Below are 23,797 nucleotides of genomic sequence, written 5' to 3'. Positions count from 1 at the left end.
GAGAAGAGAAGAGAGATACATACAGGAAGGAAGGAGCAGAGCAGGGCAGAGATACATAAGATAGAGCAAGAGGAGCAGACGGAGAGAGAGAGAGATGAGACGAGAGACAGAGAAGCGATGCGGAGAGTATGAGGAGAGAGAGAGAGAGATTGACGAGGAGATCAGAGATGAGACCCTGGTCAAAAACAGGGAAGTTAATATGGAACAGGGTGCCATTTCGGACACAGCGCTAGTATAAGGTTCTGCTTTGAGACTTCAGATGAAGCGGTGTCCTTGTCTGTTCTGTTTGTGAGAAATGTTGAGTTGCATTTGTTCTTCAGAGTTTTCAAGTATTTTCAATGGGGCATCTCCTCCTCTCTATTTCCTTTAATTCCTTTAATTCCTTAGGGGGGATCTTTGTCTCTCTTCGCCTCCTTTCTCTCCCTCTCTCCCTCGCTTTAGTCTCAGGGACCGAGCTCAGGTAACGTGTTCTATTATAAATGACGACAGCGACGCAAACGCCGATCAACACAACGTCAAACCAAATAAGAGACGTAGCTAGAATCAACTTAGAATCAAAATCTGAATCAAACTGATATGCTGTGTAGCACTCTCACCCCCTCTCTCCCTCTGTTTTTACCAAACCTTGAGTGTGTGAGCCCTGGAGAGGGACTACGCCCTGCTCAACTTCCCTGAGGGGAACAAGATAGCTCCTACCTTCAGAATCACAGAGAGTAGATCACACGACCTCAACTACCAGGGGCATGATAGTGAATATGTCCAAAATGGCACCCTATTCTCTATATACACTACTTCTTTGGTCAAAAGTAAAGCACTGTATATGTAATAGGGTGCCACTTGGGAAAAACACAGAGTATGACTCATACTGGAGAAAGGAAAGGACTACATTACCTGCTGTTAAAGTAATATAAAGTTGGGGTTTGCCATGGGAGTACTGATATAAGAACAATACAGTTAAAATAGGGTAATTAGAAGATAAAAGATTAAAAGAAGAGTAGGAGTGGGTAGGGAAGGGAAGGGGGGGGATGCTGTAGTGTGAATAGAGGACGAGGGAGGAATTAAGTTAAAGAGGTGAGAGACAGAAGGAGAGAGAGAGGGAAAGAGAGAGGGGAGAGAGAGGGGAGGAGAGGTAGGGAGATAAAGAGAGAGAGGGAGGGACAAGAGAGAGAGAAAGGGGAGACTGAAAGAGAGAGGGGAGAGAGAGGGCTGGAGAGAGAGAGAGGGGGAAAAAGAGAGGAGAATAAATAAAAGAGAGAGGAGAAAAGAGGGAGAATGAAAGAGAGGGGGGATGAAGGGAGAGAATGAAAAGCGAGAGAGGAGGGATTGAGATGTCCCACACTGCACTCTGTCTTCCATATTATCTGTCCCAATAAGCCTCTCCCAGAATTCACCTGGCTCTGCCTGATTTCCCAGAAGCCCACCACTCCAATCTTCCATTCCTCCACTCCTCCATTTCACCCTCACCTACTGCAGATACATACCCACAGGTAACTGTCAGCTCTCCTCAAACTCTAACCGTGAAGGAGGGATGGAAGGAGAATAGAAGAAAAGAGAAAGTCCAGAGAATGATGACAAGGTAAGGAAAATAGAGGTTGGAGGAAAGCGGGCAAAGGACTGGAGAGAGATAAGGGTAAGGATTGTAAAAAGCGTAAAACCAAGCTGGGGTATTATTGTATGAAAAATATCAGAGGGGGGGGGGGGTCTAATCAACCTCTTCCTCTAAATGTGGACAGGCGGGCATAAGGAGAGACTACTGTAGAGTCGTTCAGTACAGCTGGGTTTTAGATCAGGCAGTGAATTGGGCAGCCCCATCATTATGTCAGGGGATGAAATGTTCCAAATGGCACCCTTTTCCCTATATTCATGTCCTGCACCTCAATCACTCAGTCACATCATGCCATTGATATGAACGTTCTCAAGCCAATCTCCGCCATAGTGGTACCCTAAAGTCAAGTGATGCCCAGTCATTCTGAACACGGGATAATGACTGTTTCATCTAAATTACACTATAGTGGCCTAGACATATGATAATTAGTAGGAAACAACTTTGCCATCATTATCATGTCATCAAATTTACTTTAGAGAGATGGAAATGTTGTCATTAGCTAGAAAAGTTCATCAAAAATAGCTAGCAATATGAACGTTAGCTAGCTAAAAACCAGTCCAGTCCCCTCAATCTTAGTCCCCTCAATTTTGCAATAGGGCAACATTACAATGATGACAAAAGGTTTTCCTGCTAATTATTTGTCTCGTTTAGACATGTAATCGTGTTTCCAGGTCACTATAATGTACTTTAAACAAGCGCCGCACCCCCTTGGTTATCAAATCGAATACAATTTTATTGGCCACATACACGTGTTTAGCAGATGTTATTGCGGGTGTAGCAAAATGCTTGTGCTTCTAGTTCCGACAGTGCAGCAATATCTAACAAGTAATATCTAACAATTTCACAACAAATACCCAATACACACAAATCGAAGTAAGGGAATTGAATTAAGAATATATAAATATATGAATGAGCAATGTCGGAGCGGCATAGACTAAGATACAGTAGATAGTATAGAATACAGTATATACATATGAGATGAGTAATACAAAATATGTAAACATTATTAAAGTGACTAGTGTTCCATTTATTAAAGTGGCAAATGATTTCAAGTGTATGTATATAGGGCAGCAGCCTCTGTGCTAATGATGGCTGTTTAATAGCCTGATGGCCTTGAGATAGAAGCTGTTTTTCAGTCTCTCGGTCCCAGCTTTGATGCACCTGTACTGACCTCGCCTTCCGGATGATAGCGGGGTGAACAGGCAGTGGCTCGGGTGGTTGTTGTCCTTGATTATCTTTTTGGCCTTCCTGTGACATTGGGTGCTGTAGGTGTCCTGCAGGGCAGGTAGTTCGCCCCCAGTGATGCGTTGTGCAGACCGCACCATCCTCTGGAGAGTCCTGCAGTTGTGGGCGGTGCAGTTGCCGTACCAGGCAGTGATACAGCCCGACAGGATGCTCTCAATTGTGCACCTGTAAAAGTTTGTGAGGGTTTTAGGTGACAAGCCACATTTCTTCAGCCGCCTGAGGTTGAAGAGGCACTGTTGTGCTTTCTTCACCACACTGTCTGTGTGGGTGGACCATTTCAGTTGGTCAGTGATATGTACACCAAGATACTTAAAACTTTCCAACTTCTCCACTGCTGTCCCGGCCAATGTGAGACACTGATGCACTGGTTACTGATGCAACCTCTGACAATATTTTCACGGGAAGCCCAATTCCCCCTTCTTCAAACCACTGGCAAAATCCCCTCTTAATCATCCCAAACTGTGTTTTTAATACACATTTAAATTAAACACAGGCTACCCCTTGCTAATCAGGAAATTCTCAGGTATGTTGTGGTGGACTGTCATTATAATTGCTTCAAGGAAACCTGGTAAAATGATGTTTGTAGTGTGGCTAGCCACTGAATGGCTCTGAATTCAATATCAGCATGCAGTCATGCTATAACCACTTTTGGAGTGCTCTCAAACTAGTGCTCTCAAATCATATCCTGATGTTGACAGCAGACTGGAGTTGCATTAATAAAATTGTTAAATGATAAAATATTAAAGCATTAGACCTCTCATACAAAAGTCATACTTAAACCAGAACTCGTTTTCAAATAGATGAATAAGAATGTCTCACACCTTGTGTTTTTCCCCGTTATCAAGATTACAACCTCTCACTTTTTAATTGAAAACAGACCCTTATTCAAAATATCCCCTTTTCAAAACAAGCCATACAAAGCTGGTTGAAATTCCAGTTCCATCCTCCAGAAAAGACAGAAAAAATATTACAACAAATATTATGGTTAAACTCAAATATACTAATTGATTAAAAAAGTATATATACACATACTGTACATTATTCATTAGGGGCAATGTCATAATAAGTGATCTTTGTAGCTTGTTTCTATCACTGGTGTTGAGAGGAGTAGGCAAGAGGCAGTAGCAGGTTTAGAACTACTGAATGTATTTAAGCACCATAGATCAAAGCGGGACAAAACCCAAATGCTGTTGTGCTCAAAAATATATCTTCATAAACAAAAAAGCACAGGGCAAGCCCAAAGTGCAAAATATAAAGTACTCAGGAAATAGTAGGAGAGATTCTTCTCAGGAAAACAAGTAGCATTTGCAATGACAGACAAAGACAAATGGCAGAGGGAGTATATATACAGTGATAGAGTGGGGACTGGAACCAGGTGTGTGTAATGATGACAAGACAAGTCCGGGGTTGATGAGTGAAGGGCGTTTGCCAGCAGTACGTTCGGCAGCAGCTAGAAGGCCGGCGACGCCGAACGCCTGAGCTGGACAGAAGGGGGAGCCAAAGCGAAGGCTGGTGTGACAATTTCTGGTCACAGGTTCAGGAGCGGTTGAAAAATCTGTACAAACAAAGTTATTTCCGTCCTCCGAAGAGGGGGTGGTGGTGGATGGGCCATGAAATAAAAAATACAAAAACATATATTTTGATAAAACAAGTTATATTAAGTGGCTAGCTAACTAGCTAACCAGCTGAGCTAGCAAACAATGAAACAAAAGTATAATTTTGTATTAGAAAAATACATTAACAGGCTATGCATTTCAGGAATCACAGTAGCAAGAACCCCTGGTGCACTGTTCAGTTACTTCAATTTTTTTTTTTAAGAAAACTCCAAATTTGTCCCACCGCCCTCACTGGCTTTCATGTATTTCAAAACGTGAGATGGTCCGAGGCTAGGAACATAATCATTATGTTTTTAGGTCCGAGGTGTCGGACTCAATGACAGTTGCTGTCCATTGGAGCACTTCAATTGTTGCCCAAAATTATAGGGCGGGGTTTATCGAAAGGTCAATTCAGAATTCGGGCACCAGTCCTCAAAAGTACGTTCAAAACAATATTGTGATGAAACGTGCAACCCACGAATAGTGAACTACTATAGACCAAAAGTGCACTATCATCCTATCACTCCCTATATGATTCCCTATATGGTGCACTACTCATGGCCATTTCAGACACAGACCGCGTTTTAGAGCTGGGCTTCAGATCAGGCAGAGTAGCGGGCAGCGCCATTATGCAAGCCACGGTTTCCTTTAGCACAGCTCAGTGGCTCTCAGTCCTCTAATGCACAGCAGCTGCAGCAGAAGACTGGCAAGCAAGAGGCAGCATCAGGAGCCAATACCCAGAAAACACAATTAAGCAGAAATAAATGATGTAAGCTGAGCCAAACACTTCTCAGGCTTCATTGGAGGAACACTTAGAGGAGGCTACAAGGGAGAGAGACACACACATGCACATACACATACATAGAGATGTACACTGCACACATGCATACCCCTATCCCTCAGCTGAGAACCCTAACAATGTGATTTCTCTGACTAATCCAGCAATGGAATAACCTAATGAGATTACAAAAACCATTGTGTGTGTGTGTGTGTGTGTGTGTGTGTCTGTCAGCTCGAGCATGAGTATGATTTATGATTTAATATCTGATCCTCTCTAATTAGCTACATCCCAGACAGTCGCCAAGTGCGCTCGCCACACACACACACACACACACACACACACACACACACACACACACACACACACACACACACACACACACACACACACACCGCCTCTTCACAGTCCCACAATTAATATCACCACAGCAACATCCGGAAGCGGGCCTTGGAGAGAGACTATTTATTTATTTATTTTATTACACACCTGCATAATTTTACAAAAACATGAATTTAGTTTAAATCAGATTACTTTTTCATAACAGTGAATAACACCAAAGCCCATGTCAGATATCTCCCTACAAAGACTAACTTCAGTAGCCCGAGTGCCAGCGCTATCATGCCAACTCCTTGTCACTTATTGTCACATGTCAACAGCCTGGCCTAACGGCAATCTCAACGTTTGTCTTAAGAAGGACAGCAATGGAGTTGGCAATGACACAAACAGATATAGGAACAGCTGATGGGATTGCACTCCTTTCCGGCATGGCTACATGGTGAGTAGTCTGTCTCCAAATATTTTGGAGAGAATGGGTGAACAAGTTACTACATCTTCATGTATTTTTAAGAAGTATCACGACCGAACATTTAATACTTCAAGAAATATGTCAAGCGTGGTTGTGGGACTAAAATATATATTTGCTAGGCTCTACATCTGTCCAAATGAATGCTAGCCAGCCATATGCTAGCTATTGGGATTCATTAAAGTCCAGAATAAGTCTAAATTGTCCCAACTGAAATGGTCACAACCAAAACCATTGACACCATGGCAATAGATAGAAGTCTCATCTTGGTATCTGTGTCATTGTGGCATATGTGACAGCACTGGCTGCAGCACTGAGGCCGTCTCCTATTTAAAGTTAAATATGCCATGCTCTACCAACTGATTTACAGCTGACCACCATGTGGGTCAAGTGGACAAGTGCACACTTTAGGAAAAAGTGTTGAGTATTGAGATGCAACCCTCCAAGAGCCCAAACATTGACATCTATTTGGCCCAAACAAAAACATCTATAATGTTCTGTACTGTACCCTACTCTACTGTACTGCACTGTACTGTTCCCTAATGTACTGTGCTCTACTGTGCTGTACTGTACTCTACTGTACTGTGCCCTAATGTAATGTACTGTGCTGTACTAAACTATACTCTACATTACTGTATTGTACTGTACTTTACTGTACACTAGATGGCAGTGATATATCTTAAAGCCATTTACAAATAATAGGCAACCTAATTTGAAGAAGAAGACAATGCTCTCTGATCCTTGGCTGATCCCAACCAACCCATAGGAACCCCCACCCAGTTGACTACTTAAAAATGGTGGAAGCTCTCAATGGCAATGTCTGCACTAAAACAAGCCATATCCTTCTAGAGTCCTCTATCTGTCTCCATGATTGACACTTGATTGTTAGTCCACTGTACTTCTTTACATTTATTAAACACACAGATCATTATTTGTATTTTAGATTATTTGTCGAGTTATTGAAGGACAGGGACATCTGGTGCCAACATGCCGAAAAGTACAGCAGACAGCCAGAAAGGGGATAAAAACTGACCCTGTGCGATATCAAGAATATCTGGAAAAAGACAAGGGAAATAAATGCTAAATGAAAGGAAGAGGGAAAGGTCAAATGAATAAAATATTTATCTGAGGTAGAAGTCCTCTTCTAAAGAGGTCAAAGACAACACAGGTCAGCAGCAGTGAAAAGGCAGAAAGACAGACAGACAGAAAGACTTCCCTTTTATTGTGTTAGTGATATGTCAATCACGTGCCCCATTAGATATGGTATTGTCACAGGTGTCGTAATGTAGAGACCAAGGCGCAGCGGGTTGCGTGCTCATAATTATATTTATTATAGCGAACACGGAAAAACAATAAACAAAGAACGACAGCTAACAGATTTGCAGGCTATAACTACAAGCAGTGCAAATACAACTACCCACAAAACCCAAACCAAACACACACCTAATTATAGGACTCTCAATCAGAGGCAACTAGAAACACCTGCCTCCAATTGAGAGTCCAACACCCAAACCTAAACATAGAAAAACTAAACTAGACAGAACGTAGAAATACATACAAAAACACAAACCCTCTGCCACGTCCTGACCAAAACTAATACAATTACTCCCTCTGCTGGTCAGGACGTGACAGTACCCCCCCCTAAAGGTGCAGACCCCGACTGCACCTAAAAGAAAAGACAAAAAACCCCAAACAACAAAAAATATCCCCCTAAACTAAAGGGAGGGAAGGGAGGGTGGCTGCCGTCAACGACGGCACTGTGCTACACCCCCCCTCCCCAACCCACCTATATAGGAGGCGGCTCAGGTGCGGGACGTGGACCTCGCTCCACCTTCGGCGTCGCCCACTTAGGTGGCGCCCCTGGCTGCGCCCGGCTGGCGGGCGGCGATGGCTGCGCCAGGCAGACGGGCCACTCTGGCTGGGCCGGAGGACAGGCGGGCCACTCTGGCTGGGCCGGAGGACAGGCGGGCCACTCTGGCTGGGCCGGAGGGCAGGCGGGCCACTCTGGCTGGGCCGGAGGGCAGGCGGGCCACTCTGGCTGGGCCGGAGGGCAGGCGGGCCACTCTGGCTGGGCCGGAGGGCAGACGGGCCACTCTGGCTGGGCCGGAGGGCAGACGGGCCACTCTGGCTGGGCCGGAGGGCAGACGGGCCACTCTGGCTGGGCCAGAGGGCAGACGGGCCACTCTGGCTGGGCAGGCGGGCCACTCTGGCTGGGCCGGAGGGCAGGCGGGCCACTCTGGCTGATCCGGGCAGACGGGCCACTCTGGCTGATCCGGGCAGATGGGCCACTCTGGCTGATCCGGGCAGACGGGCCACTCTGGCTGATCCGGGCAGACGGGCCACTCTGGCTGATCCGGGCAGACGGGCCACTCTGGCTGATCCGGGCAGACGGGCCACTCTTAACTGGCGGGCAGCTCTGGCGACTCCTGACTGACGGGCAGCTCTGGCGACTCCTGACTGGCGGGCAGCTCTGGCGACTCCTGACTGGCGAGGCTGGGCTGACGCACTAGATGCCTGATGCGTGGGGCTGGTACAGGACGTGCCAGCCTGGAGACACGCACCTCAAGGCTAGTGCGTGTAGCGGGAAATACTGGACCGTAGAGGCGCACTGGCGGTCTCGAGCGCAGGGTTGGCATCACCCCTTCAGGCTGGATGCCCACTCTCCCCTGGCACATGCGGGGCGCTGGTACTGCGCGTACCGGCCTGAAAATACCAGGCCTCACCACAGCACCTACACCAAAGCACGGGACCTGTTCAGTCTGTTTCTGTCCAAAAAGGGTACGGGGAGCTGGCCTGGGTCTCCAATCTCGCCCCGCCAAACAGCCCTTGTGCCCCCCCCAAAAAAATTATTGGGGCTGCCTCTCGGGCTCCCTTACCCGCCGTGTTCCCCAGTCCTCGCCAGAATTCCTCCGCTGCTTGGTCCTGGTATGGTGGGTAGTTCTGTCACAGGTGTCGTAATGTAGAGACCAAGGCGCAGCGGGTTGCGTGCTCATAATTATATTTATTATAGCGAACACGGAAAAACAATAAACAAAGAACGACAGCTAACAGATTTGCAGGCTATAACTACAAGCAGTGCAAATACAACTACCCACAAAACCCAAACCAAACACACACCTAATTATAGGACTCTCAATCAGAGACAACTAGAAACACCTGCCTCCAATTGAGAGTCCAACACCCAAACCTAAACATAGAAAAACTAAACTAGACAGAACGTAGAAATACATACAAAAACACAAACCCTCTGCCACGTCCTGACCAAAACTAATACAATTACTCCCTCTGCTGGTCAGGACGTGACAGGTATCAATTAAGTAAGCAATTAAGTTCAGAATGTACAGTATATGCCACGTCACAACCGAAACAATGTCACTACCGAAACGCCTGTTATTTTTCCACAATAAAGATAGAAAAAGTGACAACTAATTCATTAACAACATAATGAACTAGATGCATAAGTAATTAAATCCATCAATACGTTTCAGATTCAAACAATCAACATTGAATATTTTACAGAGAACAATAGAGATTAGAATTATCTAAATTCTATTGAAAGGTTTTGAAAATCAGATTAAAAATCATGTTTTTACTATTTTGTAAATGTTGTATGCAAATACAATTTCAAAAATGAATCTGTAATAGCATATGAATCATTACTGTGCAAAGTTGTTCATTTAATGCAACTTTTTCACTGTTTCACTAGTGAGAAATGTATTGGGGTGGTAAGGATTTCAGGTAAATACAGTATTTCAAAAATGCCATTACAAAAAAGCATGTGAGTAGTAGATATGTCGATCTGAAAACGTGTGCTGAAAGTTTGGGAAAAATAGGATGCTTATTTTTTCAACCCCCAATTTACACCACTTTTGTAGAACGACCTATAGGCTATAGGGAATATGGTGCCATTGGGGACGAATGCAAAGTCGCCCTCTCTGTTGCAGCTGGAGAAAGCTTAATTGGAATGGCCTCTGGTTGGCTAAGATTGAGAGGGGTAATTAAGGCGTCCTCATGCTTCCCAGCCTAAAAAGTTCGGAACAGTTTGTGCATATATTATTATGACATTTTGTGAAGTTTTTGGACTTCAGTGAGGGTTTATTTTTGTCAAGCGAAGGTCTTTTAAGGGAGTATGCTAGCACACTCGTTCGGTTCGGCCTCAGCATGCTTCATTATGGCCGAACACGGCTAGACGAACCGAATGAACTGAACGAGTGTGCTAGCATACTCCCTTAAAATAAAAAAGCTTTGTTTGAAAAGCGAGAAAGAAAAGGCGATAGTAATTGTTTGTCCATTTTGAGACGCTGTAGCCAGTATACATTTCCTCTAAATAATCAGATAACTCAAGAAAACGGTAATTCATTTTGACATTTTTGCAGAGGAGATCTTAGTCGCGCAATTTTAAATATACAGTTGAAGTCGGAAGTTTACTCAGTTTTTCACAATTCCTGACATTTAATCCTTGTAGAAATTCCCTGTCTTAGGTCAGTTAGGATCACCACTTTATTTTAAGCATGTGAAATGTCAAAATAATAATAGAAAGAATGATATATTTGAAGCTTTCATTTATTTCATCACATTCCCAGTGGGTCAGAAGTTTACATACACTAAATTAGTATTTGGTAGCATTGCCTTTAAATTGTCCAACTTGGCTCAAACGTTTTGGGTAGCCTTCCACAAGCTTTCCACAATAAGTTGGGTGAATTTTGGCCCATTCCTCTTGACAGAGCTGGTGTAACTGAGTCAGGTTTTTAGGCCTCCTTGCTCACACATGCTTTTTCAGTTCTGCCCACACATTTTCTATAGGATTGAGGGCTTTGTGAGCAAGGAGGCCTACTCCAATATCTTGACTTTGTTGTCCTTAAGCCATTTTGCCACAACTTTTGAAGTATCATTGGGGTCATTGTTCATTTGGAAGACCCATTTGCGACCAAGCTTTAACTTCCTGACTGATGTCTTGAGATGTTGCTTCAATATATCCACATAATTTTCCTGCCTCATGATGCCATCTATTTTGTGAAGTGCACTAGCCCCTCCTGCAGCAAAGCACCCCCACAACATGATGCTGCCACCCCCGTGCTTCACGGTAGGGATGGTGTTCTTTGGCTTGCAAGCCTCCCCCTTTTTCCTCCAAACATAACGATGGTCATTATGGCCAGACAGTTCTATTTTTGTTTCATTATACCAGAGGACATTTGTCCAAAAAGTACGATCTTTGGCCCCATGTGCAGTTGTAAATTTCAATTTACAAAGAAAAAAACAATGACGTTTTCGTCTTTTGAGCTTCTAGTCATGAAATCTATGCAGCCTACTCAATCACTTTTTATAGCTACTGTTTACAGGCCTCCTGGGCCATATGCAGTGTTCCTTACTGAGTTCCCTGAATTCCTATCGGATCTTGTAGTCATAGCAGATAATATTCTAATTTTTGGTGACTTTAACATTCACATGGAAAAGTCCACAGACCCACTCCAAAAGGCTTTCGGAGCCATCATCGACTCAGTGGGTTTTGTCCAACATGTCTCTGGACCTACTCACTGCCACAGTCATACTCTGGACCTAGTTTTGTCCCATGGAATAAATGTTGTGGATCTTAATGTTTTTCCTCATAATCCTGGATTATCGGACCACCATTTTATTGCGTTTACAATTGCAACAAAAAATCTGCTCAGACCCCAACCGAGGAAGATTAAAAGTCGTGCTATAAATTCTCAGACAACCCAAAGATTCCTTGATGCCCTTCCAGACTCCCTCTGCCTACCCAAGGACGTCAGAGGACAAGAATCAGTTAACCACCTAACCGAGGAACTCAATTCAACCTTGCGCAATACCCTAGATGCAGTTGCACCCCTAAAAATTAGAAACATCTGTCATAAGAAACTAGCTCCCTGGTATACAGAAAATACACGAGCTCTGAAGCAAGCTTCCAGAAAATTGGAACGGAAATGGCGCCACACTAAACTGGAAGTCTTCCGACTAGCTTGGAAAGACAGTACCGTGCAGTATCGAAGAGCCCTCACTGCTGCACGATCATCCTATTTTTCCAACTTAATTGAGGAAAATAAGAACAATCCGAAATTTCTTTTTGACACTGTCGCAAAGCTAACTAAAAAGCAGCATTCGCAAATGGAGGATGGCTTTCACTTCAGCAGTAATAAATTTATGAACTTTTTTGAGGAAAAGATCATGATCATTAGAAAGCAAATTACGGACTCCTCTTTAAATCTGGGTATTCCTCCAGGGCTTCATTGTCCAGAGTCTGCACAACTCTGCCAGGACCTTGGCTCAAGGGAGATACTAAAGTGTTTTAGTACTATATCTCTTGACACAATGATGAAAATAATCATGGCCTCCAAACCCTCAAGCTGCATACTGGACCCTATTCCAACTAAACTACTGAAAGAGCTGCTTCCTGTGCTTGGCCCTCCTATGTTGAACATAATAAACGGCTCTCTATCCACCGGATGTGTACCAAGCTCACTAAAAGTGGCAGTAATAAAGCCTCTCTTGAAAAAGCCGAATCTTGACCCAGAAATTATAAAAAACTATCGGCCTATATCGAATCTTCCATTCCTCTCAAAAATTTTAGAAAAAGTTGTTGCGCAGCAACTCACTGCCTTCCTGAAGACAAACAATGTATACGAAACGCTTCAGTCTGGTTTTAGACCCCATCATAGCACTGAGACTGCACTTGTGAAGGTGGTAAATGACCTTTTAATGACGTCAGACCGAGGCTCTGCATCTGTCCTCATGCTCCTAGATCTTAGTGCCGCTTTTGATACCATCGATCACCACATTCTTTTGGAGAGATTGGAAACCCAAATTGGTCTACATGGACAAGTTCTGGCCTGGTTTAGATCTTATCTGTCGGAAAGATATCAGTTTGTCTCTGTGAATGGTTCGTCCTCTGACAAATCAATTGTAAATTTCGGTGTTCCTCAAGGTTCCGTTCTAGGACCACTATTGTTTTCACTATATATTTTACCTCTTGGGGATGTCATTCGAAAACATAATGTTAAATTTCACTGCTATGCGGACGACACACAGCTGTACATTTCAATGAAACATGGTGAAGCCCCAAAATTGCCCTCGCTAGAAGCCTGTGTTTCAGACATAAGGAAGTGGATGGCTGCAAATTTTCTACTTTTAAACTCGGACAAAACAGAGATGCTTGTCCTAGGTCCCAAGAAACAAAGAGATCTTCTGTTGAATCTGACAATTAATCTGGATGGTTGTACAGTCGTCTCAAATAAAACTGTGAAGGACCTCGGCGTTACTCTGGACCCTGATCTCTCTTTTGAAGAACATATCAAGACTGCTTCAAGGACAGCTTTTTTCCATCTACGTAACATTGCAAAAATCAGAAACTTTCTGTCCAAAAATGACGCAGAAAAATTAATCCATGCTTTTGTTACTTCTAGGCTCGACTACTGCAATGCTCTACTTTCCGGCTACCCGGATAAAGCACTAAACAAACTTCAGTTAGTGCTAAATACGGCTGCTAGAATCCTGACTAGAACCAAAAAATTTGATCATATTACTCCAGTGCTAGCTTCCCTACACTGGCTTCCTGTTAAGGCAAGGGCTGATTTCAAGGTTTTACTGCTAACCTACAAAGCATTACATGGGCTTGCTCCTACCTATCTTTCCGATTTGGTCCTGCCGTACATACCTACACGTACGCTACGGTCACAAGACGCAGGCCTCCTAATTGTCCCTAGAATTTCTAAGCAAACGGCTGGAGGTAGGGCTTTCTCCTATAGAGCTCCATTTTTATGGAATGGTCTGCCTACCCATGTGAGAGACGCAGACTCAGTCTCAACCTTTAAGTCTTTACTGAAGACTTATCTCTTCAGTAGGTCCTATGATTAAGTATAGTCTGGCCCAGGAGTGTGAAGGTGAACGGAAAGGCTGGAGCAACGAACCGCCCTTGCTGTCTCTGCCTTGTCGGTTCCCCTCTTCCCACTGGGATTCTCTGCCTCTAACCCTTTTACAGGGGCTGAGTCACTGACTTACTGGTGTTCTTCCATGCCGTCCATGGGAGGGGTGCGTCACTTGAGTAGGTTGAGCCACTGACGTGGTCTTCCTGTCTGGGTTGGCGCCCCCCCCTTGGGTTGTGCCGTGGCGGACATCTTTGTGGGCTATACTCGGCCTTGTCTTCGGACGGTAAGTTGGTGGTTGTAGATATCCCTCTAGTGGTGTGGGGGCTGTGCTTTGGCAAAGTGGGTGGGGTTATATCCTGCCTGTTTGGCCCTGTCCGGGGGTATCATCGGATGGGGCCACAGTGTCTTCTGATCCCTCCTGTCTCAGCCTCCAGTATTTATGCTGCAGTAGTTTATGTGTCGGGGGGCTAGGGTCAGTCTGTTACATCTGGAGTATTCTCTTGTCTTATCCGGTGTCCTGTGTGAATGTAAATATGCTCTCTCTAATTCTCTCTTTCTTTCTTTCTTTCTCTCGGAGGACCTGAGCCCTAGGACTACCTGGCATGATGACTCCTTGCTGTCCCCAGTCCACCTGGCCATGCTGCTGCTCCAGTTTCAACTGTTCTGCCTGCGGCTACGGAACCCTGACCTGTTCACCGGACGTGCTTGTTGCACCCTCGACAATTACTATGATTATTATTATTTGACCATGCTGGTCATTTACGAACATTTTAACATCTTGACCATGTTCTGTTATAATATCCACCCGGCACAGCCAGAAGAGGACTGGCCACCCCTCATAGCCTGGTTCCTCTCTAGGTTTCTTCCTAGGTTTTTGGCCTTTCTCAGGAGTTTTTCCTAGGGAGTTTTTCCCAGCCACCGTGCTTCTTTCACATGCATTGCTTGCTGTTTGGGGTTTTAGGCTGGGTTTCTGTACAGCACTTTGAGATTTCAGCTGATGTACGAAGGGCTATATAAATAAATTTGATTTGATTTGATTTAAACAATAGTCTGGCTTTTTGATGGCGGTTTTGGAGCAGTGGCTTCTTCCTTGCTGAGCGGCCTTTCAGATTATGTCGATATAGGACTCGTTTTACTGTAGATATAGATACTTTTGTACCTGTTTCCTCCAGCATTTTCACAAGGTCCTTTGCTGTTGATCTGGGATTGATTTGCACTTTTCACACCAAAGTACGTTCATCTCTAGGAGACAGAACGCGTCTCCTTTCTGAGCGGTATGACGGCTGCGTGGTCCCATGGTATTTATACTTTCGTACTATTGTTTGTACAGATGAATGTGGTACCTTCAGGCGTTTGGAAATTGCTCCCAAGGATGAACCAGACTTGTGGAGGTCTACAATTCTTTTTCAGAGGTCTTGCCTGATTTCTTTTCATTTTCCCATGATGTCAAGCAAAGGGGCACTGAGTTTGAAGGTAGGCCTTGAAATACATCCAGAGGTACACCTCCAATTGACTCAAATGATGTCAATTAGAATCAGAAGATTCTAAAGCCATGACATAATTTTCTGGAATTTTACAAGCTGTTTAAAGGCACAGTCAATTTAGTGTATGTAAACTTCTGACCCACTGGAATTGTGATACAGTGAATTATAAGTGAAATAATCTGTCTGTAAACAATTGTTGGAAAAATGACTTGTGTCATGCACAAAGTAGATGTCCTAACCGACTTGCCAAAACTAGAGTGTGTAAAGTGGTTGAAAAACGACTTTTAATGACTCCAACCTTAGTGTTTGTAAACTTCCGACTTCAACTGTAACTAAAATGTTTGGTGCAATATTTCTCAATGTAAAAATGTGCATGAAAATTAGTAATCTCTCTTGGAATGACAATAAAGACTTTTTTGAAGAATCCCAACCGTTGACCAATGTCACGCCCTGACCTTTGAGATCCTTTTTACTCTCTATTTTGGTTAGGTCGGGTTGTGACTAGGGTGGGTTATCTAGATGTTGTCTTTCTATGTTGGCCTGATATGGTTCTCAATCAGAGGCAGCTGTCTATCGTTGTCTCTGATTGGGGATCATATTTAGGCAGCCTTTTCCCACCTGTTGTTTGTGGGAGATTATTTTGAGTTAGTGCATGTTGCACCTCTGTCGTCACGGTTTGTTGTTCTGTTTATAGTTTATTGTATGTCTTGCATAGTTTCACATATTAATAAAGCTGTGGAACGATACTCACGCTTCACCTTGGTCCATTCCTTCAGACAAACGTGACAGAAGATCCCACCAAAAACGGACCAAGCAGTGTGGCCAGGATGAGTGGACAGGGGAGGAGATCATGAGTGGAGCAGGGCCCTGGACGCGAAGTGGAGAGTATCGCCGCTCAAGGGAGCAGATGGAGGCAGCAAGAGAGGAACGGCAATGATACGAGGAGTTAGAATGACAACGAAAGCCCGAGAGGCAGCTCCAAAAGATTTTTTTGGGGGGGCACACGGGGAGATTGGTGGAGTCAGGGTTTAGACCTGAGCCAACTCCCCATGCTTACTGTAGGGAGCATGTGACCGGTCAGGCATCGTGTTATGCGGCGACACGCACTGTATCTCCAGTGCGCATTCACAGCCTGGTGCGCTCGTTGCCGGCTCCCTGCATTTGCCGGGCTAGAGTGGGCATTCAGCCAGGGCGGGTTGTGCCGGCTCAGCGCTCCTGGTCTCCAGTACATCTCCTCGGTCCAGGATATCCTGCGCCGGCTCTACGCACTGTGTCGCCAGTGCGCCTTCACAGCCCAGTGCATCCTGTTCCAGCGCCCCGCACTTGCCGGGCTAAAGTGAGTATCCAGCCAGAACGGGTTGTGCCAGCTCTATGCTCCAGATCTCTAGTGCGCCTCCATGGTCCAGTATATCCTGCACCGGTTCTACGCACCAGGTCTCCAGTGCGCCTCCACAGCCCAGTACGTCCTGTGTCTGCTCCTCGCACTCTCCCTGAGGTGCGTGTCACCAGTCTGGTGCCACCTGTCCCGGCTCCACGCAACAGGCCTCCAGTGCGCCTTCCCAGTCCAGAGTTTCCGGCGACAGTTCCCAGTCCAGAGCTTCCGGCGACAGTTCCCAGCCAGAGCTTCCGGCGACAGTTCCAAGTCCAGAGCTTCCGGCGACATTTCACAGTCCGGAACCTACTGAGACGGTCCACAGTCCGGAACCTCCTGAGACGGCTTACAGTCCGGAACCTCCTGAGACGGCCCACAGTCCGGGAACCTCCTGAGATGGCCCACAGTCCGGAACCTGCTGAGACGGCCCACAGTCCGGAACCTGCTGAGACGGCCCACAGTCCGGAACCTGCTGAGACGGCCCACAGTCCGGAACCTGCTGAGACGGCCCACAGTCCGGAACCTCCTGAGACGGCCCACAGTCCGGAACCTCCTGAGACGGCCCACAGTCCGGAACCTCCTGAGACGGCCCACAGTCCGGAACCTCCTGAGACGGCCCACAGTCCGGAACCTCCTGAGATGGCCCAGTCCGAAACCTCCTGAGACGGTCCCCAGTCCGGAGCCTCTGGCGACGGTCTGCAGTCCGGAGCCTCTGGCGACGGTCGGCAGTCCAGAGCCTCAGCCGACGACCCACGGTCCAGTTCCTCCGGCGACAATCCACGGTCCGGAGCTTCCGGCGACGACCCACGGTCCAGTTCCTCCGGCGACGATACACGGTCCGGAGCTTCCGGCGACGATCCCCGAAATAGAGTCGCCACCAAGGATGGCGGATCCGCAAGTAGAGCGGGGTCTACGTCCCGCACCGGAGCCGCCACCGAGGCTAGATGCCCAACTGTACCCTCCCCTTTAGAGTCAGGTTTTGCGGCCGGAGTCCGCACCTTTGGGGGGGGTACTGTCATGCCCTGACCTTAGACATCCTTTTTATTCTCTATTTTGGTTAGGTCGGGATGTGACTAGGGTGGATTATCTAGATGTTGTCTTTCTATGTTGGCCTGATATGGTTCTCAATCAGAGGCAGCTGTCTATCGTTGTCTCTGATTGGGGATCATATTTAGGCAGCCTTTTCCCACCTGTCGTTTGTGGGAGATTATTTTGAGTTAGTGCATGTTGCACCTCTGTCGTCACGGTTTGTTGTTCTGTTTATAGTTTATTGTATGTCTTGCATAGTTTCACATATTAATAAAGATGTGGAACGATACTCACGCTGCACCTTGGTCCATTCCTTCAGACGAACGTGACAACCAATCACCGACTTCGGCTACCAACTTCGGCTTGACTCCAGAAAAACTATGTGTGTCCCCTAACATGCGGATGCCTTTAAGGCGTCACTTTGACACACACACACACAAGCACACACAAATACATTTACACATTTACACACACACATACACTCTCTCGCTCTCTCTCTCTCTTTTACCTCAAGGCAGGGCTGTTATTGGCCCTCCCCCACACCTCAGTCTTGTTCCTGGGGACTGGGGGCTGGAGCATCTCTGCTGCCAGGGGGTCTGGATCCTCTTCCTCCCTGCCCACCCACTCCCCCACAACCCTGGGCCGCAGCACTGAGTTATACCCCCCAAGGTTCTAGTGCAAGGGGGAGAGGGGGTAGGGGAGGGTGAGAGAGAGAGAGAGAGAGAGAGAGAGAGCGAGAGGAGAGAGGGGAAAGAGAGGAGAGGTGATGGAAGGGAGAGAGAAGGGGGTGGAGGGAGATAGGTAGAGAAAGGGACTGTCATATGGCCATTCAGTTCAAAACAGAAAGTAGATTTTGTTAGTGAAACATTTGTGTGCCAAATAAATAAACGTTGCTTCAATGCCTGTCTGCCTGTCTGCCTGTCTGCCCGTCTGCCCGTCTACCTGTCTGTCTGTGGAGGGTATTTTGTGCAAGCCTTTACCCAGCTTTTATGCAAAAATGCGTTGAAAGTATAGGGAGCATTACTGTTATCAACGCGACCGGCCATCAGTGTTTGCCCACCATTTTTTTTTACCATTTCAACCCTGACAGCAACCCTAACTTGACAATGCTTACAGCCACTCACACAGTATCACTCATTTAGGTGTCTATACCGTGTTCGAAGTGGAATGGAATTCAATACTTAATACATGATAGGAAGGTAAATATCTACGGTCTGTCTTTGTCTTGTCTCGAAGGAGATTATCTGGGCTTGGAGTCAAGCAGACATACTGTACTGTACTGTATACTGTATGATATTACCTCTATAGGGTACGTCTCTTCTTGAGGACAAGAATATATCAAATGCTGCTGCTATCTTCAGGGTTCGAATTATGGGGGCATGGCAGTGCCATGAGAAATCAGATGGACGCCCATTAAAGTTGAAAAATTAAAGTGGACATCCTCATAAGCTTTAGTAATAAAGGTTACTAAAACCTTCCGTTTGAGGGGACTCCTGACAATCAATTTGCAATTAAGACTGTGTGCAATACTGGGAATACTGTGCACTGGAAAGTGAGTTCTCTCATTACCGTGTAGAATCCAGGCCAAACAAAGCTTTGTCTGCTAGGAATCACCTCAACACAATAGCACCCAGGAAAATACAGGAAGAAGACATGCTTATTGAAGTTTCTGCAGATGGATGTCATTCCCATGAGATTGTGGTTTGTCATTATTCACACACACACACACACACACACACACACACACACACACACACACACACACACACACACACACACACACACACACACACACACACACACACAATTATTCTCAGAGCTGTGTGTCGTGCTGTTAACTGAGCCCAAATTGACGAAAGATGGGATCCGATTGCAACAGACAGGGTGATGGCAGTAGAAGGTGACGATGTAACAGTTTCAATATCAGAGGAAAATCATAACAAAGTAGTTCATAGTCACCTGATCAAGTTCATCAGAAGCAGCGATACCTTTAAGGAAGAGAACAGTGATTCAGAGGGGGCTCTGCTTTTCTTGCAGTCTCTATTTCCAAAATATATACAACGTGATTATAGTAATAAGTTACTCTAAGTATTACCTCTAGTCAAAGGTGGTTAAGGGGTTACTATAAGATAAACGTAATACCTCGTGACAGGTTCTCTAGAGCAGTGGTTCCCAAACTTTTTATAGTACCCCTTCAAACATTCAACCTCCAGCTGCGTACCCCCTCTAGAACCAGGGTCAGCGCACTCTCAAATGTTGTTTTTTGCCATCATTGTAAGCCTGCCACACACACACTATACGATACGTTTATTAAACACAAGAATGAGTGTGAGTTTTTGTCACAACCCGGCTCGTGGGAAGTGACAAAGAGCTCTTATAGAACCAGGGCACAAATAATAATATAATAATAATCAATCATTTTGCTCTTTATTTAACCATCTTACATATAAAACCTTATTTGTTCATTGAAAATTGTGAATAACTCAACACAGGTTAATGAGAAGGGTGTGCTTGAAAGGATGCACATAGAGTCTCAGTCTTAAATCATTTCCCATACACAGTCTGTGCCTGTATTTAGTTTTCATGCTAGTGAGGGCCGAGAATCCACTCTCACATAGATACATGGTTTCAAAGGGCATCAGTGTCTTAACAGCACAATTTGCCAAGGCAGGATACTCTGAGCAAAGCCCAATCCAGAAATCTGGCTGTGGCTTCTGATGAAATACAATTTTCACAGAACCGCTTGTTGAAATTTCGATGAGGCTCTCTTGTTCAGATATCAGTAAGTGGACTGGAGGCAGGGCATGAAAGGGATAACGAATCCAATTGTTTGTGTCATCTGCTTCGGGAAAGTACCTGCGTAATTGCACACCCAATTCACTCAGGTGCTTCGCTATATCACATTTGACATTGTCCGTTAGCTTGAGTTCATTTGCACACAAAAAATCATACGATGGAAATACCTATGTGTTGTCCTTGTTAATGCAGACAGAGAAGAGCTCCAACTTCTTCATCATAGCCTCGATTTTATCCCACACATTGAATATAGTTGCGACTACAGAGAGTCCTTGTAGTCCTAGATTCAGATCATTCAGGCGAGAAAAAAACATCACCCAGATAGACCAGTCGTGTGAGAAACTCGTCATCGTAAATAAAACTTTAAGCTCGTCTCTCAATTAAAAAAAACGTGTCAATACTTTGCCCCTTGATAACCAGCGTACTTCTGTATGTTGTAAAAGCGTTACATGGTCGCTGCCCATATCATTGCATAATGCAGAAAATACACGAGAGTTCAGGGGCCTTGATTTAACAAAGTTAAACATTTTCACTGTAGTGTCCAAAACGTCTTTCAAGATGTCAGGCATTCCCTTGGCAGCAAGAGCCTCTCGGTGGATCGAGAGCAACTGCTTGCACGCGCGTTACCACTCCACTATGTCTACCTGTCATGGCTTTTGCAACATCAGTACAGATATCAACATGAGCAGAAGCTATGTTTGGCTACAGTACTTACGGACCGTTAGTGGTATTCCCGCAAGAGAGTAATAGTTAATGTGATTGGATGTTAATTATTTGACTAGGCTACCTGTATTTGACATTGTGTTGTTATTTCGTTGAACACTAGATGGTTTAGTTTTATTTTTGACAGTGAAATGAGGCTACTCAGGCGAGGAAAAAAAAACTCACCCAAATGTTGGAAAATATAAATGGACTGTTTGAAAATGTGAAGAAAAAAAGTATAAAAAAATACAATATCTTTCTTTCTTTTTCTTCTGTGAATCACATTTTTATTTGGCATATCCCCGACGGCATTGCACGTACCCCAGTTTGGGAATACCTGCTCTAGAGCCTTGGCTTTAGGGTTTAGGGTACAGTATTAGGGTTTAGGGTACAGTATTAGGGTTTAGTTACTAGACTCACTGCGTGACAGATTCTCCAGAGCCTTGCCCAGCTTCTTGCTCTCCTGCAGGATGTGGTTGAGCTCATCAAAGTCTTTGCTCTCCCTCCACTCCCACGATGGGTGCTCTATGGACCGCGGCACTGAAACACACAAACACACAGAGCAATTTCACTGAAATGTTCTTCAACACTGAAACAAACCATAACTTGAGAAATGAGAAAGTCATTAACTTTCACATACGTCAATAAAGCTTAGATATCAAGAGAAGTGTTCTGTATGGAAAAGCTTGGAGGAAAGTCGATGTGTCCCCTCCATGACCACTGGTCTCCCTCGAGGCCTGGAGGACTTTACAGCATGATTAACAGATGAAAATGGGACAAACAAAAAGAGGAAATGACCCAGATTTCATTATCGTCTCACCAACGTCCTCCAGTGTCCCCCTGCCTTAGCCCTGGGCCCCTCTATCTCCCTCTCCATCTCTCGCTCCCTCTAAATCTCTCTCTCTCGCTGTGATGTTTAATTCATGAATGAAGAGATAGAGATATATACATGAAATATGGAGGGAGAGATATTCTCCTTTAGGAATATACATGTAGTCTTTAACTTAACCCACATCTTATGTGCATCATTATGTTCCAACACCTACACTGAGTGTACACAACATTCAGAACACCTGCCTTTTCCATGACATAAACTGACCAGGTGAATCCAGGTGAAAGCTATAATCCCTTATTGATGTCACTTGTTAAATCCACTTCAATCAGTGTAGATGAAGGGGAGGAGACGGGTTAAAGAAAGATGTTTAAGCCTTGAGACAATTGAGACATGGATTGTGTACGTTTGCCATTCAGAGGGTGAATGGGCAAGACGACATTTTTGCCTTTGAACGGGGTATGGTAATAGGTGCCAGGAGCACCGGTTTGTGTCAAGAATTGCAGCGATGCTGGCTATTTCACGCTCAACAGTTTCCTGTGTGTATCAAGAATGGTCCACCACCCAAAGGACATCCAGCCAACTTGGGAACTGTGAGAAGCACTGGAGCCAACACGGGCCAGCATCCCTGTGGAATGCATTCGACAGTTTGTAGAGTCCATGCACCAACAAATTTAGGCTGTTCTGAGGGCAAAAGAGGGTGCAACTCAATATTAGGATGGTGTTCCTAATGTTTTGTACACTCAGAATAAACCATCCATATGGAACCAGTCTACTGCACTAATACCCCCGGTTAGGGATAATAATGGACATACATGTAGTACTTTGCTTTGCCTAAGTCCCAAATGGCACCCTATTCTCTACAGATGCCGGATCTTAACTTGATCACTCTTTTGTCACAGAGAATTTGCCTACTGCATCAGGAAATTAAAATATGACTTGTGAGTCCCTGAAAATGAGCAGTTCTCTTTCTCTCCATGCGGGGCAGTCGAGTCATTGGGATCAGGGCTTGCTATCAAATAATTTTGTCTCTCTTATACGCTAAACCTAGGTCCTATTACTGCAACATTCAAATGTACAAAAATGTATCTGAAAAGCAGCCAGACACATCAACAACCATCATTTTACATAGCTTAATAACAATATAGATAATGGTCTCCACTAGCCTACGATATACAAGTGGGAAGTGTATGCTAAGGTCAAAATTGAGTTCAATCATGGCCTGGAGTGGTCTAGCGGTTAGGGCCGCTGCATTCAGCGTGGCAGCGCACATACAAGCATAAGCATAGGCTACGACATGAGGTTCCACAAATAACTCAATCCCCCCGATTGACTTTGATTTATTTACACATTTCAAATATAGACAGTGCAAGGATATCTTGATGAGAAATGAACATACCAGACACTTTTGGATAACATAAATAGGAAACAAATAAAATAACAACAATATGCTACACCAACATTAGTTTCCATTAATACAATGTGTCAGGTAAATTGGCATAGTAGATTTGCCATGGTAAACGATGAAATTCTTTATTTCTATTGTACAGAATGCTTGTCAAATACATTAATCGCCCTTAGTCTGTTCAAAAGTTGTGGGTTTGATTCCTGCTGGGCCACCAATACCAATATTTGGACAGATAAAAGGCATCTGCTAAATGGCAAGAGCCTGT

General features: G+C 44.9%; 1 protein-coding gene across 8 annotated transcripts in view; it reads right to left on the bottom strand.

Annotated features, from left to right (window-relative positions):
• c6h8orf34 (chromosome 6 C8orf34 homolog) overlaps nucleotides 1-23,797 on the bottom strand; it is a 246,429-nt gene that overhangs the window by 157,254 nt on the left and 65,378 nt on the right. For all 8 annotated transcript variants that reach the window (XR_003878731.1, XR_003878730.1, XM_029755795.1 and 5 more), the window contains exons 4-6: nucleotides 21,713-21,832; nucleotides 19,754-19,782; nucleotides 18,303-18,466 (exon numbers count right to left, since the gene is read on the bottom strand). Coding sequence is in view for 6 of the 8 variants with exons in the window: in XM_029755795.1 (XP_029611655.1) it covers nucleotides 18,303-18,466; nucleotides 19,754-19,782; nucleotides 21,713-21,832 (313 nt within the window). In the remaining 2 variants the exon portion in view is untranslated. The remainder of the gene's footprint in view (nucleotides 1-18,302; nucleotides 18,467-19,753; nucleotides 19,783-21,712; nucleotides 21,833-23,797) is intronic.

This window comes from Salmo trutta, chromosome 6, assembly GCF_901001165.1.
Source record: "Salmo trutta chromosome 6, fSalTru1.1, whole genome shotgun sequence".
NCBI lineage: Eukaryota > Metazoa > Chordata > Actinopteri > Salmoniformes > Salmonidae > Salmo > Salmo trutta.
Note: the sequence above shows the minus strand (reverse complement) of the source record. Positions and strands in the feature narration are given on the sequence as shown.